Genomic DNA, 24,380 nt, shown 5'->3' with positions numbered 1-24,380 from the left:
TTTTAAAATAATTAATTAATTAATCAATTGATTTATTTTTGGCTGCATTGGGTCTTCGTTCTTGTGTGCGGGCTTTCTCTAGTTGTGGCGAGCGGGGGCTACTCTTCGTTGCGATGCGTGGGCTTCTCATTGAGGTGGCTTCTCTTGTTGCGGAGCATGGACTCTAGGCGTGCGGGCTCAGTAGCTGTGGAGCACAGGCTTGATTGCTCAGCGGCATGTGGGACCTTCCTAGACCAGGGATCGAACCTGTGTCCCCTGCATTGGCAGGCGGATTCTTAACCACTGCAGCACCAGAGGAGTCCCTACTTAGTTTTTTGATCCCATGTTATATGAACATAACCTCAAAGACTGCCATTATAGTAAAAGTTTGCTCCACATTTCTTTTTTTTTTTTTTTGCGGTACACGGGCCTCTCACTGTTGTGGCCTCTCCCGTTGCGGAGCACAGGCTCCGGACGCGCAGGCTCAGCGGCCATGGCTCATGGGCCTAGCCGCTCCGCGGCATGTGGGATCTTCCTGGACCGGGGCACGAACCCATATCCCCTGCATTGGCAGGCGGACTCTCAACCACTGCGCCACCAGGGAAGCCCTCAACATTTCATTTTAAAGTAGATTTCCTACATAGGAAAAGTATGGCTGTGCTATACTTAATATCTATTTCAAAATAACAGGGGATTAGGAAAGAAGTACAAATATTGACCTATCTACTTACGCTCCATGGAAGTGAATCGGTGTATAAGAGGTGAGCAAACATCTTAGCAACATTTCTCAATTTGTTTGTTTCCAAGCGATGGATGGTATCATATTGTTCTTTGAATATACTTTCAAAGGATTCCATGTATTCTTTTTTTAGCATGCAAAATCGCTAATAAATTAAAAATAAAAATGTCAATACCATTATGAGCATATTAAATACTAATTTTATTCAATCAAAAGTTAATAAATATTTGTATATCATATCACTCAATCTTCTTGTGCTGTATAATGGGATGCTCAAAAAAGAAGTTAATATATATCACCCCTATCTACCTGGGATTTATATGCTAAAACAAAGTTATACATGTAGCTGACCACAGACACACACATTTGTATAAGATAAATATACTTCTCTGTGGGTTGAGTTTGGACTCAAAAAATTATTTTAGCTCATGCTTTATTTGTGCTGCCTGAGCATGTACTTGACTTCAGAAACTGCTGTGAAATTTTGAAAAGACAGCATTTAACTGTCCTCTTTGGGAAATTTTACAAAGCATGTGGAATTTCTCAAAGTTCTGGAAGAGTAATACGTAATATTAAGGCACTACAAAAATGAAGTGGGAAAGGAGGAAGCTGCAGAGTGGGAAACCTGTGGAAGGGAAGAACAATTTGCTTTCAGCAAAGATATGTTACTAGACCAGGCAACAAAGCAGACACATTAATTCGCAATACTCATGTTAAGAATTACCCTTGTGATTTCATCAAAATCCAACAAGAAAAATGAGGTTGGAACTCACCCCAGCTAATAAGCCAAAAAATTTCTCATATGTCCTTTGTTGGGCACAGCAGTCAAGTATCATGTTGCACAGTTCTTTCTATTTGGAGAACAATTACATTAATGATTCAAAACACAGTGAATCCATGCTATATGATAATTTATCAATATGATAGAGACAGCCTGAATTTTTAAATAAGGTTTTAAAAACACAAAACTCTGTGAACTTTAGTTGTGCAGACAAAACAAAAAATTCAATCTATTCAAGCCTATAGTTTTTTTAAAGTCTTCTGTTTGCCTGACAGAAATTCCATAGTCATTTATGCTAATTAGATTGATTATAAAATTCTAAATTCATATAAGTATGAACCACTTCATGAAAACCTAGTATAGGAAACAGATACATCAAAAAGAGACTGAATATACTGTATTCTAAAAAGATTCTACACAGAAGTCTTTTAAATATAGATCACCAATATGACATATAACAATTCAGTTATACATCTTCCAAAGATTTAAACCCAATTATGAAGGAATATATTTTGTTAGTATGGAGAAGGCAGAACATGGTGAGTCTTTACAGAAGCATACATGGGCACAGCTTCAATGTTAATGTAAATGACCCTCTGGCTGATAAAGAAGAAAATATATTTAAAAGAGCAACAACAAAAAAAGACCTTTGTGGCTAAGTTTTTTAGCCTCAAAATAAATGTTATACATATAGATCTGTCAATAGATGAATCTCTATAAATAGATGGAATCATTTCATAACTGCTATAATAACACACTGTCCAATCAGTTATTTATGGGCCTTGAAAACTCCTTTGTGAAAATTCTGTTGAACTAAGAAATGCAAGAATAAATCCAGGATCAGGAAATACCATCATCACAAATGACTTATAACAAATAAATATTATTTACTAATTCCTGAAATAACCTTAATGAAATATGTGTTGATTACAGAAATTTCATAAGTGAAGAAACTCAGGAAATGTGGACAAATCAATGAAGACAAAATGAAAAAAGGCATAACCCTACCCCTAACCCTGAGCACTGCTGTAGAATTAACTAAATATATTTCTCAACAAAACATTTCTTATCAGAAAGTTTAAAATTAGTTTTTTTAAATACAGTAACTGCAATGTATTTGCTTTCCATAAACAGAAACCAAGCTTATAAAATATAATGTATACATTTCAGTTCATTTTTACTTTAATTTTACCTTTATATCTTCAATTAAGAATTTTGACACTTTTGTCTCTTGATAACATTTTGTAACATTTTGTCACTTGATATAATAATTACTAAGATACAACCTAAGCAATTATTGTAAATTATTTAAAAAATGAGGTCAATATGCATTTACTGCAAATATCTATGTGCAAGAGGAAGCAAGGGGACCCTGAAGAAGCACAGAACAGACACTCTAAAACTGTGCTGTCCAGTATGGTAGGCCCTAGCAACACATAGCTATTTAAATTTAAATTGCTTAACATTACATCAAATTTTAGTTTCTCAGTCACACTTTAAGTACTCAAAAGCGACATGTGCCGAGTATAGTGGCCACTGTACTAAACAGTGCAGAATATGAATATTTTCATCACTGCAGAAAGTTCTATTGGACAGTGCTGTTCTAGAAGCTGATAATTCACTTATAAAACTATCTACTCAAAGGCCTCCCTTCACAATATAAGATTATTTTTAGATGTAATTATATAACTAGATTATTATAATTTTTTAAAAAATTAGTCACGAGTTGCGTCAATTAAAATGTTTATAAATGTCTAAGTTCTGAAGAGATGTACTTGTCAAAATTTAATATAGTACTAAAAACTTAAATGAGGCTTTTCTGAGTTCTGCCATATAATGTTAATTTGATATACTAAAATACATTTTCAACTTCTTCTACCAACACTGTATTTTACAATAACCTAACAGGTAATCAGGTTTTAAACAATATAACATGGTAATATGCTGATAGCATTGCTAATAAAGTCAGCACTACCTGAAAAACAAATTACTTTCTTGCTTAGACTAAGTGCAATTACAACAGTTATTCCCTGTGGCATAAAATAATTAAATACTTTAACATTTTAATTAAATATCATAGTGATTTTAGGAGAGTCTTTTGAGTACACGAAAATAGATGCACTAAGACACTCTTCCAAATGTTATCAGAATATGTTGAAGTTAAGTTCTAGAACAACTATCCTCTGGATTAATATTAATAAAATTTATAATGACTTAATTGTATTCCTCAAATAATGTGACAAGATCATACTATAACTTCAGTTTCAATTATAATTTTAAAGGTTAATTCACTAATTTATTCCCTTCCAATGACAACACATCAAGTGAACCATAATACAAATAGGTACACTATTATTAATATACCAATAAATAAACTTTAAGAGGGAAAATATAATTTTTTAAATTTGAAAAGAATAATCTCTTTTCAAAATTCTATACCATGGCATTTCAAGAACTAATCTATATTCTTGAACAAAGGCTGGGAAACTTTTTCTGTAAAAAGCCAGAGAGTAGGGTTTCTCTGGTGGTGCAGTGGTTGAGAGTCCACCTGCCGATGCAGGTGACACGGGTTCATGCCCCGGTCCGGGAAAATCCCACATGCCGCGGAGCGGCTAGGCCCGTGAGCCATGGCCGCTGAGCCTGCATGTCCAGAGCCTGTGCTCCGCAACGGGAGAGGCCACAACAGTGAGAGGACCACGTACCGCCGAAAAAAAAAAAAAAAAAAAGGCCAGACAGTAAATATTTTAGGCTTTAGTGGCTATATAGTCTGTGTTGCAACTAGTCAATTCTGCTGCTATAGGGCAAAAGCAGCCATACACAATACATCAACCAATGGGCACAGCTGCACTCCAATAAAACTTTATTTACAAAAATGGGCAGTGAGCCTGGGCCACAGTGTGCCCATCCCTGTAACAGAACATATTTAAAGCCTTAAGACAAAGGACCTCCACTTAACGTTAACTTAGCTCAGATAGTCAAGAAGATCTTTTAGAAGAACTAGAAACCAAACAGCCTAGTAGAGCTGATACATTCACTCTGCACCTGTCTACTACATGTAAAGGAAGGTGTTAAAAACAAAACCTTGAAAGCCTTGGCTCAGGTTCCAAGGATCTAAAATCCAGATGGACAGGGAATAATATACATAAGAATACAACTAGAAAAAAACACCCATCTAGTCTTTATTATCCTTGGTATTAGGGTTCTACGATACTTTGAATACTGACGTTTACTAACTAGTTATAAGACTAATGGGCTAAGAGGGGGCTAAAATGTACTTTATGGCCAGCTGAATCCCTGACACCTTGCGAGTGCCTGACATACAATATATGCTGAATACATTTTGTTAAATGAATTAATGCATGAAAAAAATGGTACAGATTCTTCTGTATGCAATTAAAGTAATGTAACAACATGTATGGTGATCTTCACAACTTCTATGACAAAAGAACGTTTTAGTGCATAAAGTAGACGAACCAGGTAATTCATTAGAGAACAAACTTCCTATTGTATTTAAGCCACCATTTGATTTATAGGCAACCACTCAGAAATTTGTGTAAAGTGTGGTGGTTCAGAGAGACTTCCTCCTTTTCCCAAAGCCAAATCAAACAGCCAATTTAAGTCACTGGAATGAGTAGCATATATGAAGCACCTCAGAACTCCTAAGTTTTGAGTTACTTTAAAATTTTAGAAAACCTACATTTAAAAAAATGAGTATTCAGTACTGAGTTACTGTTTCAATTCATGAAACCTATTAACTGTCTTAACCATTTTTATAACCAGTATATATTTCCTAAAGAAAAAAAAGTATTAACTTACTGTTTGACCCTCAGGAAACTCCATTTTCAGCAATTTGTGAGCACACTCTTCAAAATCTAAACTGTAGAGATAAAATGGTCACAATAATTAGGTTAAAAACCTGCAGCATATTTAAACTGTAGCACTCTTTCATATATAAAAATCTTACTTTAATAATTGTTTTAAATATTTTTTTACTATAATTTCATATTACTGTATTGTATATATAAAAAAGACATAGTTCTTAACTCTGCAAGGAATGAAGTACTGATACATACTACAGTATAAAATGGATGGACTTTGACTTATGCTAAGTGAAAGAAGTCAGACATAAAGACCACATACAGTATAATTCCATTTATATACAATGTCCAGAATGTGCAAATCCATAGACACAGAAAGCAAGCAAATTTTTATTACACTGCTAAATATTTCCACTTCTCCTGATCCAAGTCAGGAAGAGGTAAAAGATGTTCCAGGAGCCCAGCATGACATCCAGTGCTTAATCACCACCTTTACAAGTTATCTTGATTCATACCCAAACACAGGGCTTCTATTGTACATTATATAAAAACTAAGTATAAAAACAGTACATAACCAAAATCACTTACAAAGAAAAAAATGTTTTTATACAACACTTATATAAATTACATGAAAAATATCTTCAATATGCTTCACTTAAGAGTATTATCAAACTCAGTGTGAACTTGATTCAGGAATAATGCTAATATCTTTTGATAACAGCAGTGTAAAATAATCACCCACTGAAATATAATTATGAATTTAGTTTTATACTTCATCTCTATTCCTCAGCTTCTGTTACTGATTGGGTTTCATAAACACAAAAGGGGTAATAATTCAAGATGGTAGAATGGAATTTCAAAAAAACTAAAAAGAAAAAAAGAAAGCTATCAAGAAAGAGCTTTCACAACAAATAATATTAAACAATATCTAGCTCTAAGATTAAAATAGTTGACTGGAGTTGATAAATTTCAATAATATAGCAATACCAAAAAGTATTTTAAAAGATGTGATATTTTCTAGTTTTTATTCAAAAAAAAAAAAAGAATTAGTACTCAGGAAGAAAATCCTGTAATTTCTGAAAAACAAGTCAAGTAGGTCATGGAAATTTTTACAACTTTCCTTTTATCTAGTAAGTGAAGAATAAGGGAGAAGGTATGACAGTCTATTTCCCTTGTTCCTGTTTTACTTTAGAAGTATTTGGTGACTACTTACCATGACTGTTTTGAAGCTGCACTAAATGTAAATATTAAATGAATTAAATTTGCTTGATATTTTAAACCAAATGAATTCCAGGTTTAACACAAATTAATAGTGACTGAGGGAAGGGGAAAGAAAAAAGACTTTACATGATGCCAGTTTTCAAGCCGTGCTTACAAATGGTTTGTTGATGTCTCCAATTTAAGAAACTTCAAATTGTTGAGGACATTAAAGTCCCACCTCCCTCTGATGCTACAGCTTCAACATCACTTAAAAGCAAGAACAACCAGGAAAGTCTAATTTTTAATAGCAAAGCTAGTTGTGTTGTTTTATGTTTCCACAAATAAAAGAAGACTGCTTAAGGAGCCAGAACATTAAGATCAGAGTACCGTTGAGGTCAGTCAACAAGTCTAAAAGGAAAGAAAGTAAAAAAATAAAATCCCCAAATAGTTCAGTTGCCAGAACTTGGTTTTGTTCAGAAGATTTCCAAAAGTGAACAGTTTATATAAATAATCCAACCTCCTCTCAAGATAACCACTGGTGTTATGTTAATGTATTATTTCTAGAATCTGCCTTCCTATTTGTATACTTAAGATAATGCTACCAGCATGGTATTATATAGTCTATATTATTAGTTTTTATCCCCACCTAACAATAAATCAGACCACTTGCCCGCATCAGTACCAATGCTCCATTAACCTAATTTTCAATGGTGGTATAAATTGAACATTTTGATTATTCATACTGGGCAATAAGATTCTCTCTCTCTCTCCCCCTCTCTTTTTGCTTTGAACAATTCTGTGTATAATTCTCTGTCAATATGTATTTCTTTGAGAAACAATGAAAAAGAAGGGTCAAATGGCAATCAAACTAAGCCACTGATTCATGCTGCCAAAAGGCTTTCCATAAAGAATGCACCAATTTAAATTTCCACCAGTAATCTTTCCGTGTATCTAACTGAACTCATCATTACTACTAAGTACTGTTGCTTTAAAAAGATAAAGTAAACCACTTTAGCTGTTTTAATGACCAACATTACTTATTCATCTAGAATAATATTTGTTTCGTAACGTTTTTACATTTTATAATCCCATTACATGAGTCTCCCAACCAAGTCCTTTAAACACCTTTTTATCAAAGTTGTGTTTACTTCCTAAAATTATTTTTACTAGGCATTTAGGGGCTGAGACTCTTAACAAATAACACATAAGACAGTACTTATTGTACTGTTACTAGAATTGGTGCCACTATATAATAGTGGCTGTCACTTGTCTAATGTTTTAGTTTTTCAAATCTTTTTGTGTGATTCAGAGGTTATCAAGGTTAGATCGCTTAAAAAACAAAGTTTCTTTTAAATAATAATTCAAAGAGCTCCACTGTGACTCTTCAAAGTTAGTGTTAATAGCAATATTAAAGCAGTGAATCTGCTCTTTACAACTGATTACTATTGAATTTCTAAAAAAAAGGACAAACAAATAAAAGGTCAAACTCTAAGAATAGCTACTTAAAACAAAAAATTCTCACTTTTAAGTTTGTATAAAAAAACATTTAATAGGTTTTCCTTTCATGTGAAAGGCAAAGAAACATGTAAGGGTAAAGCAAAAAAATTTCTTAGCAATGTTTTGCTGTTTAACATTTCTCTTTTTGAAGACGAATCTAAGCCAAAAAGTTTTCAGACAGACTGAAAACAAGACGACTCCTACTTATGAATCATTTTTGCTATTACATCATACTAAATGGAAATATACAAAACCTAGTAACAAAACAAAACAGAGAAAATATTCCTTCTCCACTGTAAAATATACACGGTGCCCACTAAATCAATAGGCTGATTACCATTCGAAACAACAGATGTACTAAGCATTTAATATTTTCATTTATTTCTCTTTAAAACCAAAGTCACTGCCTTCAAAGGGAATAGGTTGTTTTCATGACATCATAGTAGTTCTTGCTTAACATTACTTCAAAGGGTCCTTAAAACCTTCCTAATTCCTACTTCCGTTCATATTCATTTCCATTTGCACAACAAGTCAAGTGTCCAAACGTCATCATAACAGTGTTTCTCTGCTTAGAGCCAGAGTTAGAAACCAAATTAAAAAAAAATAAAACATTAAACTTCCACTACACAATTAAACACTGTGCTAACTCTGTAATGTAGAATTGTTTTCAGGTTATTAGTGATATTTAAACATAAGAAATGACATAGCTTTAAAAAGAAAAACATTTAATTACGCAACAGATAAGTAAAGACAATTTGCTCTTGAAGTGAAGAACCAACAGCAGGAATCTATTAACTGGGGCTTGGGATGGGGGTAGAGGCAAGTAGTTTGAGACTCCCTGCAATAGTGTCTAGTTTTCTGTTAACAGATTCTAAAAATCCCATCTGCTTGCCCATCCCCTGTCAAAAATAAGGATGAACTGATCTACAGTACCTTACCTTGACTGAATAGCAAGATAAATTGTACGACGAAATGAGACTAGATTAATTTCTGTTTTGTCATGAATAGTCACCGTTTGTCCTGAAATTAAACATAACAAAATTATAAAACTACACAAATAAATGTGAACTGAAAATGTATCCCTGTATAATATTTTCATAATCTATTTAGAATCTATGAGTTTAATAACACTCTCTTCTACAGTATAAGTTAGTATTTACAGAATTCAAAGTAACTATTTCTAGTCTTTTGCCATATCTTAGAGTATTTTAATAAGTTTATTCACCTCAAAGAAGTCCAGAACCAAGCCAGGAAAACTATTTTTGTTTCTGTGTTACCTGCTCATTTAGACATTATAAAAGGCTGCACTCATGCTGTTGTTTGGTAAAACATTATTTCCATATTTACAAACTGTTACCTTGATAATTTGAAAGAACTGTAACTTATGGGTAGAAATTCAGTTTCAGAGAACACTGGATCATCATGACAGGTTTAATGGGTCCAACAGTAATATGAATATTTGTTAAAATTTTCTCTTACCTAATGCATGAAAACTTTCCTTATAAACATTTAATAGTTTTTATTTGAATAGTATTTTCACATTAAAACAAAGAAATGCTAAGGTTAAATAAATGTAGTACATGGTTAGGAGATGTTTTAAATGAGGAAGACATTGGAAAAAATCAAACTCATTTTTATAAACTATGTTGTAGAAGAGCTACTATACTCTAAGACAGAACATTACGCCCTAAAAGGGAAAGATATACTTTTAATATTTTCAAATATGTAACGTAAGTAAATATTGACCAGTGTATGTTCTGATGTTTTAACTGAGACTTAACCAAAGTAAAGTTCTGAGCTTATTTTCCTGTGAAATAATATAATCAAAGCTGAAGAGGAAGAACATCATGCCTGCTTCTGTTCAAATATAGCTTTGGGCCTCTCCACTCTATTTTTCCAACATAAAGAGCAAATATCTAGTCACTCTCATCTGTTACATTCATGTCAGGGTAACATAAATCACATGCCCTCAACATGAATGTACCCTTTTCAGAGTTTATAATCAAAGTCATAAAATGTCAAGTTAAAATTATGTTGATATTAAAAAATGAATTTCCTTGTTTAATACTTTCCGAGCAGGGTCTTCCAACCTTGCCAATACTGATACTTTGCTGTGGGGGGCAGTCTTATGACTCACAGGATGTTTCACAGCATCTCCAGCCTTCACCCATTAGATGCCAGCAGCATCGCTTGCAACCCTCCACAGATTAAGAGCCACTGTTTTAGAGGAGTACAGCAGATTACCTTGGGAGTATTTTACAGTTTCATTTGAATAAGCTACACTTTTACCTTCTTCATCTTCTTCTCCCTCTTCCTCCTCTTCTTCCTCCTCCTCTTCACTACTCCCAGCATCTTGGTCTGTGTTTGAGTCACTATCTCCTTCATCAAGAATTTCTAAAAGAAAAAAGTAGGTTTAGAAAATATGAATGAGCAAGGGATATAAATGCATCTCATTCCAAGAAGATAATTCTCAGTTCACTGCAACCCACAGTGGTGTAACAGTTTATCAACCAGTGAAGATGATCACACAGGCCGTATGTTATTGCCTGAGTGTTCACAGAGCATTGTAACTAATTTGACTAGAGAAAGCCATATGTGTAATTCTTCTGCCAGATAGAAAGTGGCCATGAAACAAGCAAGGGATGAGAAGAACAAAAAAAAAGCAGATGAAGGTTTTCCAAAAGAGCAAGAGCACTGGAACAATAAATCAGGAAGAGAAGTTAGCATATCGGAGTCAAAATATTAGTTCATCATCAGAAAGAAGATAATTTATCATAAGAAGCTAAGGCTAGCTATAGAAAACAAGAATTTAGGCTAAGAATGTTTTTTGAAAGACAAAGAAGGGAGAAGAAAAAATTGTGTAATTTAGCATTCACTTTACATAAATAGTGGTGAGATTTTTATTAAAATATATACTTATTAAATAGAACATTACAATCCATAGACTTTGCATATGTACAATAGAAATGGAAGTTTAAAGGCCTTTAAGAAAAACTGGTAAGATGAGCACTTCATTGGAATATCATTTCTTAAAATACATGTCACATTAAGAACTGGGCGAAAACAGTGATGTAAATAAGAGACTACATAAGGCCTGTCATCATGTTAATAGTAATAAATGACAAAAACCAGAATCGTATTTTGCCCAATGGTATGTGCTCTATCTGTCTGACAAAGATTTTACAAACCTAGACAACAATTCACTTTTGCATTTTTATTATAATCAGACAGGACTTAATATAGTTTGGGGGTCAACTAAGTTTTAGGAAAATTCTAATTTCCTTATATTTAACCAAGTAATATACATCAGGAGCCACATGTAATACTTAATGTTAGCAGAGAACTTCCTACTGTGAGAAACAAATCATTTTACAAAAATGGAGAGTTGTCATTCAGCCCTTAGCTGGCACGCAAGTCTCCTTGAGAATACTTCTAACAAATTGTGACTTCAAGAAATGATCTTAAGTGTCTAGTTTATTATGACATAAAGTGGGTTAGACAGACCTTTAAAAGAGGAAACTGTTTAGTATTCAATAGTAGGAAGACAGGCACTCCTGCTGTTTTCCCAAATGCTGTAAGACCTAAAACACAAGTACACCTGGGTCACTCTAAGGTGCTAATTACTAAAGCTGTGCCCACTTCCTGCTGCAGCCATTTTTTAATGCCAACTCTAGAACATTTTCTGAAAGAATTAAGGTCAAATGGATTGTCTAGTCATTTACATCATCCTCTCCTTATCTCTTCACTTTAAGATCTACTTACTGAAATCACTTAGGCCATGACAACTGGATTTTATTAACTGAATAAAGCAGTGGTTTCCAAGCATGGTCTGTGAGTCCTGGGGGGAATCACTGAGACTTTGTCAGGTAGTCTGTGAGGTCAAACTATTTTCATAATAATACCAAGATATTATCTGCCTTTTCACTGTGCTGACATCTGAAATGATGATGCAAAAGCAAGAAGGGTTAAAACTTGCTGCATCTTGAGCAAAATCAAGGTATTGAACTGCACTAGCAGTCATTGTATTCTTTACTGCCACACTATTGTAGTAGAGGGAAACACACACACACACACACACACACACACACACACACACAGAGTTTCATTTAAGAATGCCCTTGAAGAAAAAATATAAAATTATTAATTTTGTTAAATCTTAGCCCTTGAGTATTGGCATTTATAATAGTCTGAGTAAGGAAATATGGAGTTTATATATAGCACTTCTGTTAAAGACAAATGTACAACGGTGGTGGCTATCTCAAGGAAAAGCACTTGTGTGACTGAGTTGCAAGATGAATTAGCCATATTTTTCATTTTTACTTGAAAGAATGGCAGACAAACTAGAGTTGTTAGGTATTTACCAGACATTTTCTCAAATATAAACAAAGTGAGACTATCATTTCAAGGAAAATGAACACAGGTATTTTCAGGTATTTGCCACCATGATCAAATTAAGAGTTTTCAAGAGGAAATTAGAATTTTGGAAAACTTGTATCCATCCCTGTGAGCTTGACAGCTTCCCAATACTTAGACTTTTCTGATAAGATAGGTGGTAATATGAATAAATGTGATTTCTTGACATTGTATTAATGTGTCAATTTAATTTTGAAAATGTTAACAAGTTAATACTTGGAAGATGTGAATAATTCAGTGAATCAGTATTTTCCAAATGACCAATGCAACATGTTATGAAATCACGCATGAGTAAAAGATCCATTCAAAGTGACAGGCCAATGGATTTTAATGTTAACAAAGTATGAAAATTTGTGGATATTGTTTCAGGTTTCACAATGCAATTAAATCATTAAGAAGCTACTAAATATTGATTGCAATAGTATTAAACAGAAATATACACAATTATAATTCTGAAAAGGCTATTAAAATACTCCTCCTTTTCCAACAACGTATCTGTGGTTAGGCTAAATTTCCATCATATATTTCAATCAAAACAACCTACTGCAACAGATTGAAATCAGAAACAATATGAGAATCCAACTGTTTCCTATTAGGCCAAACATTAAACTGCACAAAATATATAAAACATGCTATTCTTTTTCTTAAATTTCTTTTTGTAGTTATTTTCATAAAAACATGTAACATGCAAATATGTACTATGTTTATTATTATTTTGAAATCATCTAATATTTTTTATGTTATCAGTTTTAATTTCTAATAAGTAAATGTCAATAGATACAACTCACATAAACAAAAGCTCTTTGGAGTCCTCAACAATTTTGAAGAGTGTAAAGGGATCTTGAGACCACAGAGTTTAAGAAATGTTATAATAAAGAAAAGTACAACTTTCTTGGCCAACTGCCAAGAGCCCAGAGAAATGGATGGGGAATTTCCAAGTTCAAAAAAAATAAATAAATAAACAAAACCATACCAGGTATAATAAGAATTCCACAAAATCATTTGCTGTCTTTTAGGGAGACAGTAGAAAAAGAAGTTCATAAGAAAAGAAGAAAATGGGTTTAAGGGGTTTCTCCATGTTTGAAAACTAAATTTATTAGAGAAAAAGGAATCTGGCTGTTGCAGTGAAACCCCCCCTAGGAAAACAGCAACTAAAGAGAGAAACATATTTGCTGTACCAGATTTTTAGGATAACGTATAAAACTGGAAGCTTCTTACACCTTTACCCGTCAACATTTCACTTCTAAGCGTGACTAAAGCATAGAACGCAGCAATGACAAGAGGTCTACGTCTCTGCTCTCTCTTCCTAGGAGCTTTCAGAGCTGCAAGTATTTGTCAGGTAAAAATCACAACTCAAGGTAAAAAAAACCGATGAAATTATTATATAATTATAATATATAAAATAATATATATAATTATGTAACAGAATATAATAGAATGATATAAGTAGCTCTGGATATTAGCTTTAGAAGAAAAATAATGACACACATGAAAAAAAAACAAAAAAACCACCCAGTACCAGTGTCTAAATACATGCTCTGTGGCAATATAAAACACTGTGTTTTATTTATCCTTACACAAACAAGTAACATTACATCAAACAAGCAATTTGTTCTAGGTGACTAAGCTAGTAATGGCAAAAACAAAATACAAACCAGTATCTGTACAAAGTTAGTGCTTATAATATACTAATGATGTACAAATGATAAAATAATCAATTTATCCATTTATTAAGTATATTAAATACCAATACCATATCTAGCACTGTGACTGATTTTATCAGAAAAATATCAACCTGCCCTCAACAAATAATGAAGTATAGAACTTTATAATAAAGTACAGCACTGAATTGAATATTAAATTGGGTGGCAATTTAAGTTAAATAAAGGCCATTGGTAATACATGAATATTTCTTAAGAGGGATGAAGCTTAAGAGCTGAATAATTAAATAGAAAGAGGAGAGGGAAAATTAAATAATTTAGAATGAACTAATACCATGGATAAGCACTAGAGAGAAAAATAATGCATGGGCAAACAGTGAAGAGAATGGCTTCACAGAGCAAATATTTCAATAGGTGGCAGTCAGTGATCTATACCATTCTATCAGTACTACATAATTACATAAATTGCTTCTACTTATCCAAAGGAAATTATTTTGTAAAATTCTACATACCCTTCTTAATAGCTTTGTACTTCTCTTCATTCTCCATAAAATTAGGATCCATCTTGAAAACATCTCAAAAAAAAATTAAAAGTTAAGTTAGTGTTTATTTTCTGTATTTACGTTTGTTTGTACTCCACTTCCCAACGCCTACCCCTGACTTACTAAGAACATCTTCTGGATTATAGTCATCTTCCAGAGGGAGCATATGGGTGAACTGATCATCTTCTTCCACTAAGTCAAGTCCTTCTAGAACAACAGGGTGGTCCTTGAATCCATCCTTCCTTACAGCAAACATCACTTCAATCATATACTGAACTCTTTTGTCAATTTCAGACTCATGGAGAATGTTTCGAAGACGTTCAAATATAGCTAAAGTTAAGCCGAAAGAAAATAAACTAAGCAATACATATTACAATACTCAAATAAAAGCTCAATATCAAACCAAGGATAAATACTTACCATTGATTCCTCTTGGTGACACTTGTGTTAATTTGAGACCACATTCCTTAAGAAAACCAATAGCTACTTCAACACTATCATCTGTTGGTCTTTCCAGGAGCAAAGTGAGCATTTCTAAGCATAAAACTTCATGAGCCTTGAACAGAATGAAGACACATAGAATAGAGAAAATGCTTTTACATATATTAATCTACTACTGACGGTCATTTTAAAAATTAGTAAATCTAGCTTTTGCTAGATGATGATGAGCAAAGATTTATAATGTACATAAAAATACTCCAAATATGGGATACAGTTTTTCTTTCACTTCCATTATGCATCTGTTAAGAATTTTCTGAGGATTTTTCCAAAAGTCTTAATTTACTACACTGAATACAATTATATGATTTATCTCCAGAAGAAATATTCTTCTTATACTCTCTATATAGGAAATATATATTAGCTATAGGAAATGCCATAATTAACCTCAAAATATAAGTTAAAAAGTCATTTACTAATTTTTAATCTGAGATATTTTCATAATTACTATATGAAGAACAGTAACATGATTCTTTTTATATCCTTCTCCATGACCACAACTCTATATTCATTTCCCAATTCATTCTCTCAGCAACTGTTAGCAAATAGTTCTTAAGTTACATGAATACTGATTTTCTCAGAAAATATCTTTCCAGTAATTTATAGCATACAACAACAGTTTTGAATACTTCTATTTTTAATTAAATCAAACTCTACACTGGCCATGGTCAAAATTTAGAATTTTATAAACAATGCCAGGTAGAGAGGGAATAAAGGTCTACTGACAAGCTTTGCTGTAAAAGAAAATGGACTTAGGAAGCATGTTCAAAAGACCATATATATGCCTTTTTAAAACTAGACTCTTATTTGAGATGGAGAGAAACAAAATCCAAATCTCAACACAGGAAAATATCCTCTTACATTTAGCACAACATCAAAATTACATACTGCTTTTATTTTGGAAAGGCAGGCGAGGTTGAAGTCTTACGTTAGGGACAAGAAAACATTGCCTGGTACCACAGTTTGGAAGATTTAAAATATTTATCATTTTAACTGGTTTATGTCAATGCCAAAAATATCTCCAATATAAGTGTAATATACATTCAAAAACTGAAACATAATATCTGTGCTGTTACAGATTATGAAATTAGGTTTACAGACATGTGAAATTAAGTTTCCATGGTCTTAAGTAGAAAATTATCACTGTAATAATATGACTAGGTTAAAATCTAAAAGGTTTCTTAAAGTGAATAGTGGAAAGAATTTCATATAGGAAAAAACTAAAATATTATTAAATGTTAGAGAAATAAGATTAAGTGTGACTTCAAAATTCTTCCTTATGTATAGATATAATTTTAAAAACAACAGTATATATCTGAAGGAAAACTGTGAGTATGAACAAGAGCAATTTTACTATTTTCACGTTTAAAATGGAGCTAAATCAAAACTCACAAACAGTGGAAGAAAATAAAAACTAAAACTAAATAAGAAAATGATAAATTTCTGCATTTAAAATAGATTAAAATTATTTAATCTACAATATTTTATAAACTGATTCTAAGAATATATGAATATATGCATATACTATGTAGTTATATATATGAATATACACATATACTATGCAGTTGTGGGAAACAGCATTCTTTTTAAAGAATATCAGCTATTAGGTTTTCATGAACACTTAGGTACAGGGAAAAGAAGAAATAGCAACTTTTTAAATAAAAACACATTACACGGGCTTCCCTGGTGGCACAGTGGACAAGAATCCGCCTGCCAATGCAGGGGACACAGGTTCAATCCCTGGTCCGGGAAGATCCCACATGCCACGGAGCAACTAAGCCGGTGCACCACAACTACTGCGCCTGCGCTCTAGAGCCCGCGAGCCACAACTACTGAAGCTCGTGCACCTACAGCCCGTGCTCCGCAACAAGAAAAGACACTGCAGTGAGAAGCCCACGCACCGCAACGAAGAGTAGCCCGCACTTGCTGCAACTAGAGAAAGCCCGTGTGCAGCAACAAAGACCCAATGCAGCCAAAAATAAATAAGTAAATAAGTAAAAAAAAAAAAAAAAAAAAAGAAAAAAGAAAAACCCAACACATTACACTCTTTGAAGGAAAAATATGTAGTAAAGTAACCAAGTACAGTATTAAGAGTTAGATAAATTTGATAAAACACTTGTTCTGGGTTCCTCTTTATATTAAAAAATGCACTTATTATAGTTCTAAAATTAAAATATTCAACATACTTTTCCAAAGGACTATAAATCAAAACAAAGATGTCACTGAAGTGGCATCAAGCCTGTGGTCTAATGCCACTGAATGGAACCAAATTTTGAAATTAATTACTTACCACATTTTGGTTAATAAGATGTGCCACAAATTTTGAAGCTGTCAGACAAAGTGGCTGAAAGAGAAAGTAGGGACAAAGTTAATCTATAAACTAAAACCAATTTTCATTTATCTACAGAGTCTACAGTTCACTTACATACTCTCCTTAAAATATGTAACACGCAAGGTAATTTTAACTTGTAAGAAAGTTATAAAATAAAAACTAATACATATGAAAAGGTGCCATTTCTGGATCAACAGTTATAATTCAACAGTTAACAGCCATCATTTTTGCTGCTCATTATCAGAGGCCAGGAATATTTACTAGAAAAAAGTTCTCACGAAACATGCAATTTTAAAAAGAATTTCTACATAGAAATCAACATTGCTCACTACAGTTGATACTGGTTTATTAGTCTCCCATGTGTAGCAGTCTACTTACAAGTCCATTATACATACCTTATCATTTCTCCGATAGCCTTTTCGAAAATTAAGAATTAACCTTTTGAGGATTAATTCTCCAATTTGTGGAAATTTTGAGTTGATAATTGCCACTAATGCTGCATAAACATGGGTGAAGATTGGAGAAGCACTCTGTGCTTGCAAAACAGATCTGGATAGCAGGCCTCTGATTAAAAGAGAAAAGAAAGGGAGTCAATAATAATCACCAGTTTAATTAGAAGGAAAAAAAACTCAGTTAAAATCCAGCTATACTACTCCTCTGTAAATCATCATAAAAGCTAAATCAGGACTAAATTTTCACCGCTCTTATCTAGGGGAAGAGTTTATCTTACTAATAAATAAAAACTGGTTTTGAGGAAACAATTTTCAATTTGTATATATATAAAATAGACAGATTTAATACAATATTGTTTTCAAAAATTTTTCTAAGTATAATTTCTCTTTTCCAGCTCCTGTTCATTACACCTAATCATGAATTTGAGTTTTTAACTTCTTGTATTAATTTGCTTAACTTTATCAAAAAAATAAAGGGAGAAAAACCTGCTTCAAAAGTACTGAACTTAAAGTAAAATTTCCACTATGGGCCCATCATTCGTATAAGTTAATTCTGGGATTAAAGACAAATCTGGGCGGTTTCCATCTTTAAAGATAGGTGTACGTCTATTGTTCTTGAAAATAAAAGTGGAAATATGGAATTCTCCTAAAAGAGATAAAGACATAATCAAAGCACTGCAAAAATAACGCTAAATCAAGGACAGGAAAATAAAAGCTTCTACCTTCTAACTCATTTTGAAATGGGCATGTTTCTACATATATTTGATAAGAGGAGAGATACAAAGTGGGCTAAATGAAGAGTTATTTTTAGAAATGTAATGACAAATAATTATTGGATTGTCAAAAGGCACAAAAACAATGTCTTTATAATTATCAGGTTTAGGTATGACATCTGAATCACTACAATAGAAAATGAGAAAAGAGAATTCAGCTTATAAACCGTAAGATCTTAATCTACCCTTCTCTGAGTCTGTTCTTTCTGAGTAAAATGTGAGAGCTCTTCCCTACCTCGGAGGACAGTGGCTGCCTCCTGGTCACCTTACTAACTCCCACAACCTGCTACACCTTACTTTATATCCCCAATGTTTTGAGATGATGAATCAAGGTCCTATGAAATGACATGGGAAAACAGCCCTCAGATTTTAAAATAATAAATAGAATACAGAATATGTCTATTTCCTGACCCTTTAAAATATCACAACTACTTAAAAACCACACAGAAAATGGTTGTTATTCCCTTCTGCTTTTCTAAAATTTATTACTAATCTTTCTCATTTCGTTCACATTCCCACTTTGCTTTCATCAGAAATTAAACTGGTCTGAGGTAGCACTTTACGTATATATAAAAAAATTAAATGTTTATTATTACTCATGAGTTTAAAATTATTGGAAGTATTCAGTAAACAAATATACGTGTAAAAATCATTATGTGACATCAAAGCTTCTTAAAAAAAAAAATCATTATGTGACATCAAAGCTTGTAAAAATTCCACATAATCTCTAACAGTGGAGTATGTTATCTGTTAGTAGCTTACATTTTTACAGGAACTGCATTTTAAATATTCCTTGAAACTTCCTTTGAAATGAAGTAGCATAATAAATCAATGATTATTATTCATGTAGATATTATGTTCCTTTGAAAAAGTGCTATGAAATACTACAAATAAAATAGCTGATGCTTACCTTCCTCTAACTATATTTTCTTGAAGAAGTTCTTGAATAATAATACCAATATTGGAAATGTTGACTTTGTTGATCAGACCATTGATGGACTTCTTTAGGGCTTCCCAGCTCATCCTCTGGTATGCTAAGCTAAAAAGAATTGATTTTAATAAAGAGGAAAACTTACTCAACAATTACAATACCAAGAGATTATAATAACATAAAAAATACTTAGTGTTCCTTTACTTTCAACATTTTCACAAAGTGACCCCGAAGTGCAGTAAAATATATGACCATGTAGATACACAGATTATATCCTAAACAATATTTTACTCTCTGTACATGTGATACTCAGGTACAGACTAATTCCTTTTAATAACATAATAAAGTAATACAAGGATATGTAAGGATAACATTTTGTTCTTATATCCATGAATACTGTAGTTTATAATATTTATTAGTTAGATTCAGTACATGCTTATTTTACATTATAACAATTTACTTAAACTTGTCTTCAAAGGAAATGTTTTAAAATAAAAGCAACTATTTCTTATTTTAAATTACAATATGAAATACCTAAATATAAGCCATGAAAAAGAAATTATTATTATGTCCCTTCTCAAAAGCATGACAAGAAAACAAAATTAAGTGTTGTAAACCATAAAGAAACAGTATTAATTACAGAAAAAGGGAGAGTCATACAAAATCATGGGGCTGCAAGACTGTTCAAAGTATCTTAAAGAACATCTCTATATTTAGGCAGTACCCACAGGTTTATCAGCTGAATCTTAGATGGCTACACTGTTTTTTAACTTAGAGCTTAGGTAAATTATTTAGTCTAACTGAGTTTCTTTACAATGAACTTGGTAATATCTAAGGTCTTTCAAAGCTCTAAAATTCTATGGTTTTTATAATTATTTCTCTGTGGAATATGATTTCAACTGAAGAAAGTCTTAACTTTTCTTTTTCCTTATACTTCTCTGGCAGTCTGGTGAAGGGAATGAACTTCTTAGAATAATATATATAAATACATAGGATTACAAAGGATACCAATCATATTGAAAGAGTTTTCAAAGCATGAAAAGAACAGAAGTTTGATATAGTATTCTATGTGCTTCTTAACACATTAATAACAAGAAGTGGTGGTAGGCATGATAACTTCTTTAATTTGCAAGTAGCATAAACAGTATTTTGAGGTATTTGCAACAAATAGTCTATTAATATCATGGTCTGTTGCCTACATTCCTGATAGAAAGAAATGCTAAATTAGATCAATTTTAAAAGATGCAACTTTCTTCCCATTCACATTCATGGACTGTCTGAATTCTATCCATGGACCTCTTGAAAGTTTGTAGGTTAAGAATCCCTGTTCTGAACCCTCCTACATGCTGATGGGAATGTAAACTGGTACAGCCACTATGGAGAACAGTATGGAAGTTCCTTAAAAAACTAAAAACGGAGTTACCACATGATCCAGCAATCCCACTCCTGGACATATATACAGAAAAGATGAAAACTCTAATTTGAAAAGATACATGCACCCCAATGTTCATAGCAGCACTATTTACAATAGTCAAGACATGGAAGCAACCTAAGTGTCCATCCACAGATGAATGTATAAAAAAGATGTAGTATATCTATACCATGGAATATTACTCAGCCATAAAAAAGAATGAAACATTGCCATTTGCAGCAACATGGATGGACCTAGAGATTATTATACTAAGTGAAGTAAGTCAGACTGAGAAGGACAAATAAGATATTATTATCATAGTATCATAATATTATGATATCACTTATATGTGGAATCTAAAAAATAATGCAAATAAACGTATCTACAAAACAGAAACAGATTCACAGACATAGAAAACACACTTATGTTTACCAAGGGGAAGGCGGGAAACAGATAAATTAGGATTATGGGATTAACAGATACATACTACTGTATATTAAATAGATAACAAGGATTTACTGTATAGCACAGGGAACTATATTCACTAATTTGTAATATATAATGGAGAAGAATCTGAAAAAGAATATATAACTGAATCACTTTGCTGTATACCTGAAACTAACACAATTTATATTTAATCAACCATACTTCAATGGAAAAAAAGAAAAGAAAAGAGAAAAAAGAAAGAATCCCTGTTCTGGAGTGGTATACCAGGTATACCAAGGAGAGGTGGTGAGGAAGAGTATTTTATCACTGACATTGTCCTCAGCAGACACTGAAGATCAAAAGCAGACTGACTTGCAGTTAATTTCATTACTGTTGCTGAATTCTCTATAGATTACAGACTCCTTTACTGCCTGCATCCAAGGTGGAAGACTCCTCTGGCCTCCTAACCCCAACTGTTTAGTATGCTGCTGTCTAGAGTAATAAGATCTATGGCTTAACAATTAGCCTGATTAATAAGATATTGCTGATACATAATCACAAACTCTCCTATTAAACTTTGGTCAACAGATGATAATCAAGTACACTTGTATTTCTCAATTAGGAAACCTACACTTAACCTGATTTAGTATCTACTGAAAGCAAAGACTACACTTCTACTTCTGTCCCTTTTATAGCCTATAAGCAGAGTTCAACTGTATATAAAATTATCTTCCAAGAATCTGTTTAAAATTGCATATACTGTGGACTCTTCTCTGCCCCCTTTATAAGGAAGCCAGACTTGGGGATTAACAACAATGTACCCGGTCTTTTACAATTAGGATTGCTTTGGACTGGATTTGGACTGGATTTGCACTTCTCACTAATGCTGTCACTACTGCCTCCAGTAAGAGCAGAATTCTGACATGATCATGAAGCTCCCACAAACCACAGAAAGCATTTCCCAATCCCTTCTCAACATACCACTCCAGGCATCACTACCAAGTGCCAGAATATGACGCATAGAGAAAAACTTACTTATTAGTTTTAAATTTAATGTCATTTAAATGTCTCCCTTCTAGCTCATAAATTTTTTAAACTTTATTTCAAATATTTATACTTTATATAAATGACATTTCTACTTCAAGCTAATTCTTGCAACAAATTTAGATTTCATTTATATAAGGTTCTCAAGTACTTTCAAGTTGCCAAGAAAATACCCAAGAAAGATGTGGGAAGATTTTCTTGACTCACCTGGAATCTGTTTTTCTTAAAGCATAGCTATCTTCTATCCCAATCTTTTTCCTGACTACCTGGCAATTGAGTGATCACTTCAATCTTGGACCACAGTTTTCCTGGTTATCTCATTCCACTAGAGAAAAAGACCTTGAAAAACTCAGCTGCACTTTCCTACATAGTTCCTCTTCATCCCAATTATTTTGCAAAGGGAAGAAAAGGTACTTAAGGGGTGAATAGTCATATATGAATTTTGATTGTTTGCCTTAGTGTAGCAAAAAACTATAGTCTAAGATGTTATGGTCTAAGAAAAGGAGGGAAAAGAGAAAACTGTCAACTGTTTCAGAGTTTAGTACAGGGGTTGGCAAACTACACCCATGAGCCAAATTTAGCCTACAGCCTGTTTTTTGCAAATAAAGCTTTATTGGAACAAAACCATTCTCAATTGTTAACATATTTTATCTATGACTGTATTCACTACAATGGTGAAGGGGAGTAGCTATAACAGACAGAATAATGCACAAAGCCTAAAATATTTACTATCTGGCCTTATACACAAAGCCTAAAATACTTATTGATATTATCTGGCCTTTTATGGAAAAGTCTGCCAACTCCTGGTTTGGTACAACTGGAAAGATCCATTTTAGTTCTGAAATATCAATATTACTCTTGATTATCGACGAAGAATGGACATTACTAATAGGCATGCATGCAACTACAAAAGGAATAGCTTGAAACCAGGAAAGAAAAAAAAGATAAGCAATCTTTCCTCAAACTTTTCCATTCATTCATGCAAAAAGTAAAGAGCTTATGAGCTAATGTCAGGGAAAATAGTAAGCAGAGCTCCAGTGGAGCTTCTGAAGGTAGGAAGGAAAGAAGTCTTAATTTGAAGTCTCTATCATTGTGGACTCATGCAAATTCTCAGCAGCCAAGGTTAATTAGAGCACAGATGATTTTTTAAAATGAGGGTATCACTTCCTTGTATACTTAGTGATATTGACATGCCTGTTTTTATCTGTAATCTGTTCTTGCATCATCCTGAGCTTTGCAGGAGGAATATATGCTCCACCAGTGCGAGTAAGAAGAGGATCCACCTCCTCTTTCTTCTTCTTTGCAGTAGGTTCATCCTGAGAAGAGGAACTCTGGGTTACCAATGGTTCTGGGCTTCTTCTCCCAGGAGATGGAGATTTCCGGGACCTTTTCCGATCCACATCTCTTTCTCTGCGTTTTTCTCGGTCTCTACTTCTGTAATATATTTTTTTAATGGAGAAAAGACAATACAAATTACATTCTTAAATGAACTGCATACCAAATGAGTGAGACTATTTGGGGGCCACAAATTCAGACAAGGAAAAGTGGTTAAGGAAGTGCCTCACAGAGAAAATGTAACAAACTAGGTCATCAAGGCTTAACAGGATTTACATTGGGGGCAAGGTAGGAAGGTGGGAGGGGGAATGGAGGATGGCATTCTGCAACTAGTAGAAGACAGAATAACTACTGAAAAGCTGAGCAAGGGTATTTGGGCCAGAATAAGTAGAAACAATAACAAATCATATATAACAGTAGTTGGAAAGATAAGTTCAAGTCAGACTATGAAATCTTAAAAGACAAGCAAAGACTTTAGGTTGTTTATCCTGGAACTGATGAGGAATCTTTAATATTAGTTTCTGAGTGGAAGAGTGATGTGAAAATAG

At 33.0% G+C, this 24,380-nt stretch overlaps 1 protein-coding gene across 1 annotated transcript in view; it reads right to left on the bottom strand.

Annotated features, from left to right (window-relative positions):
* CWC22 (CWC22 spliceosome associated protein homolog) overlaps positions 1-24,380 on the bottom strand; it is a 63,360-nt gene that overhangs the window by 9,652 nt on the left and 29,328 nt on the right. The window contains exons 5-16 of the mRNA XM_030850690.3: positions 23,692-23,931; positions 19,596-19,724; positions 17,856-18,024; positions 17,419-17,472; positions 15,051-15,186; positions 14,754-14,960; positions 14,601-14,663; positions 10,304-10,408; positions 8,953-9,034; positions 5,316-5,376; positions 1,492-1,569; positions 711-863 (exon numbers count right to left, since the gene is read on the bottom strand). Of these exons, the coding sequence (XP_030706550.1) occupies positions 711-863; positions 1,492-1,569; positions 5,316-5,376; positions 8,953-9,034; positions 10,304-10,408; positions 14,601-14,663; positions 14,754-14,960; positions 15,051-15,186; positions 17,419-17,472; positions 17,856-18,024; positions 19,596-19,724; positions 23,692-23,931 (1,477 nt within the window). The remainder of the gene's footprint in view (positions 1-710; positions 864-1,491; positions 1,570-5,315; positions 5,377-8,952; positions 9,035-10,303; positions 10,409-14,600; positions 14,664-14,753; positions 14,961-15,050; positions 15,187-17,418; positions 17,473-17,855; positions 18,025-19,595; positions 19,725-23,691; positions 23,932-24,380) is intronic.

Source organism: Globicephala melas, chromosome 7 (assembly GCF_963455315.2).
Source record: "Globicephala melas chromosome 7, mGloMel1.2, whole genome shotgun sequence".
Lineage (NCBI taxonomy): Eukaryota > Metazoa > Chordata > Mammalia > Artiodactyla > Delphinidae > Globicephala > Globicephala melas.
Note: the sequence above shows the minus strand (reverse complement) of the source record. Positions and strands in the feature narration are given on the sequence as shown.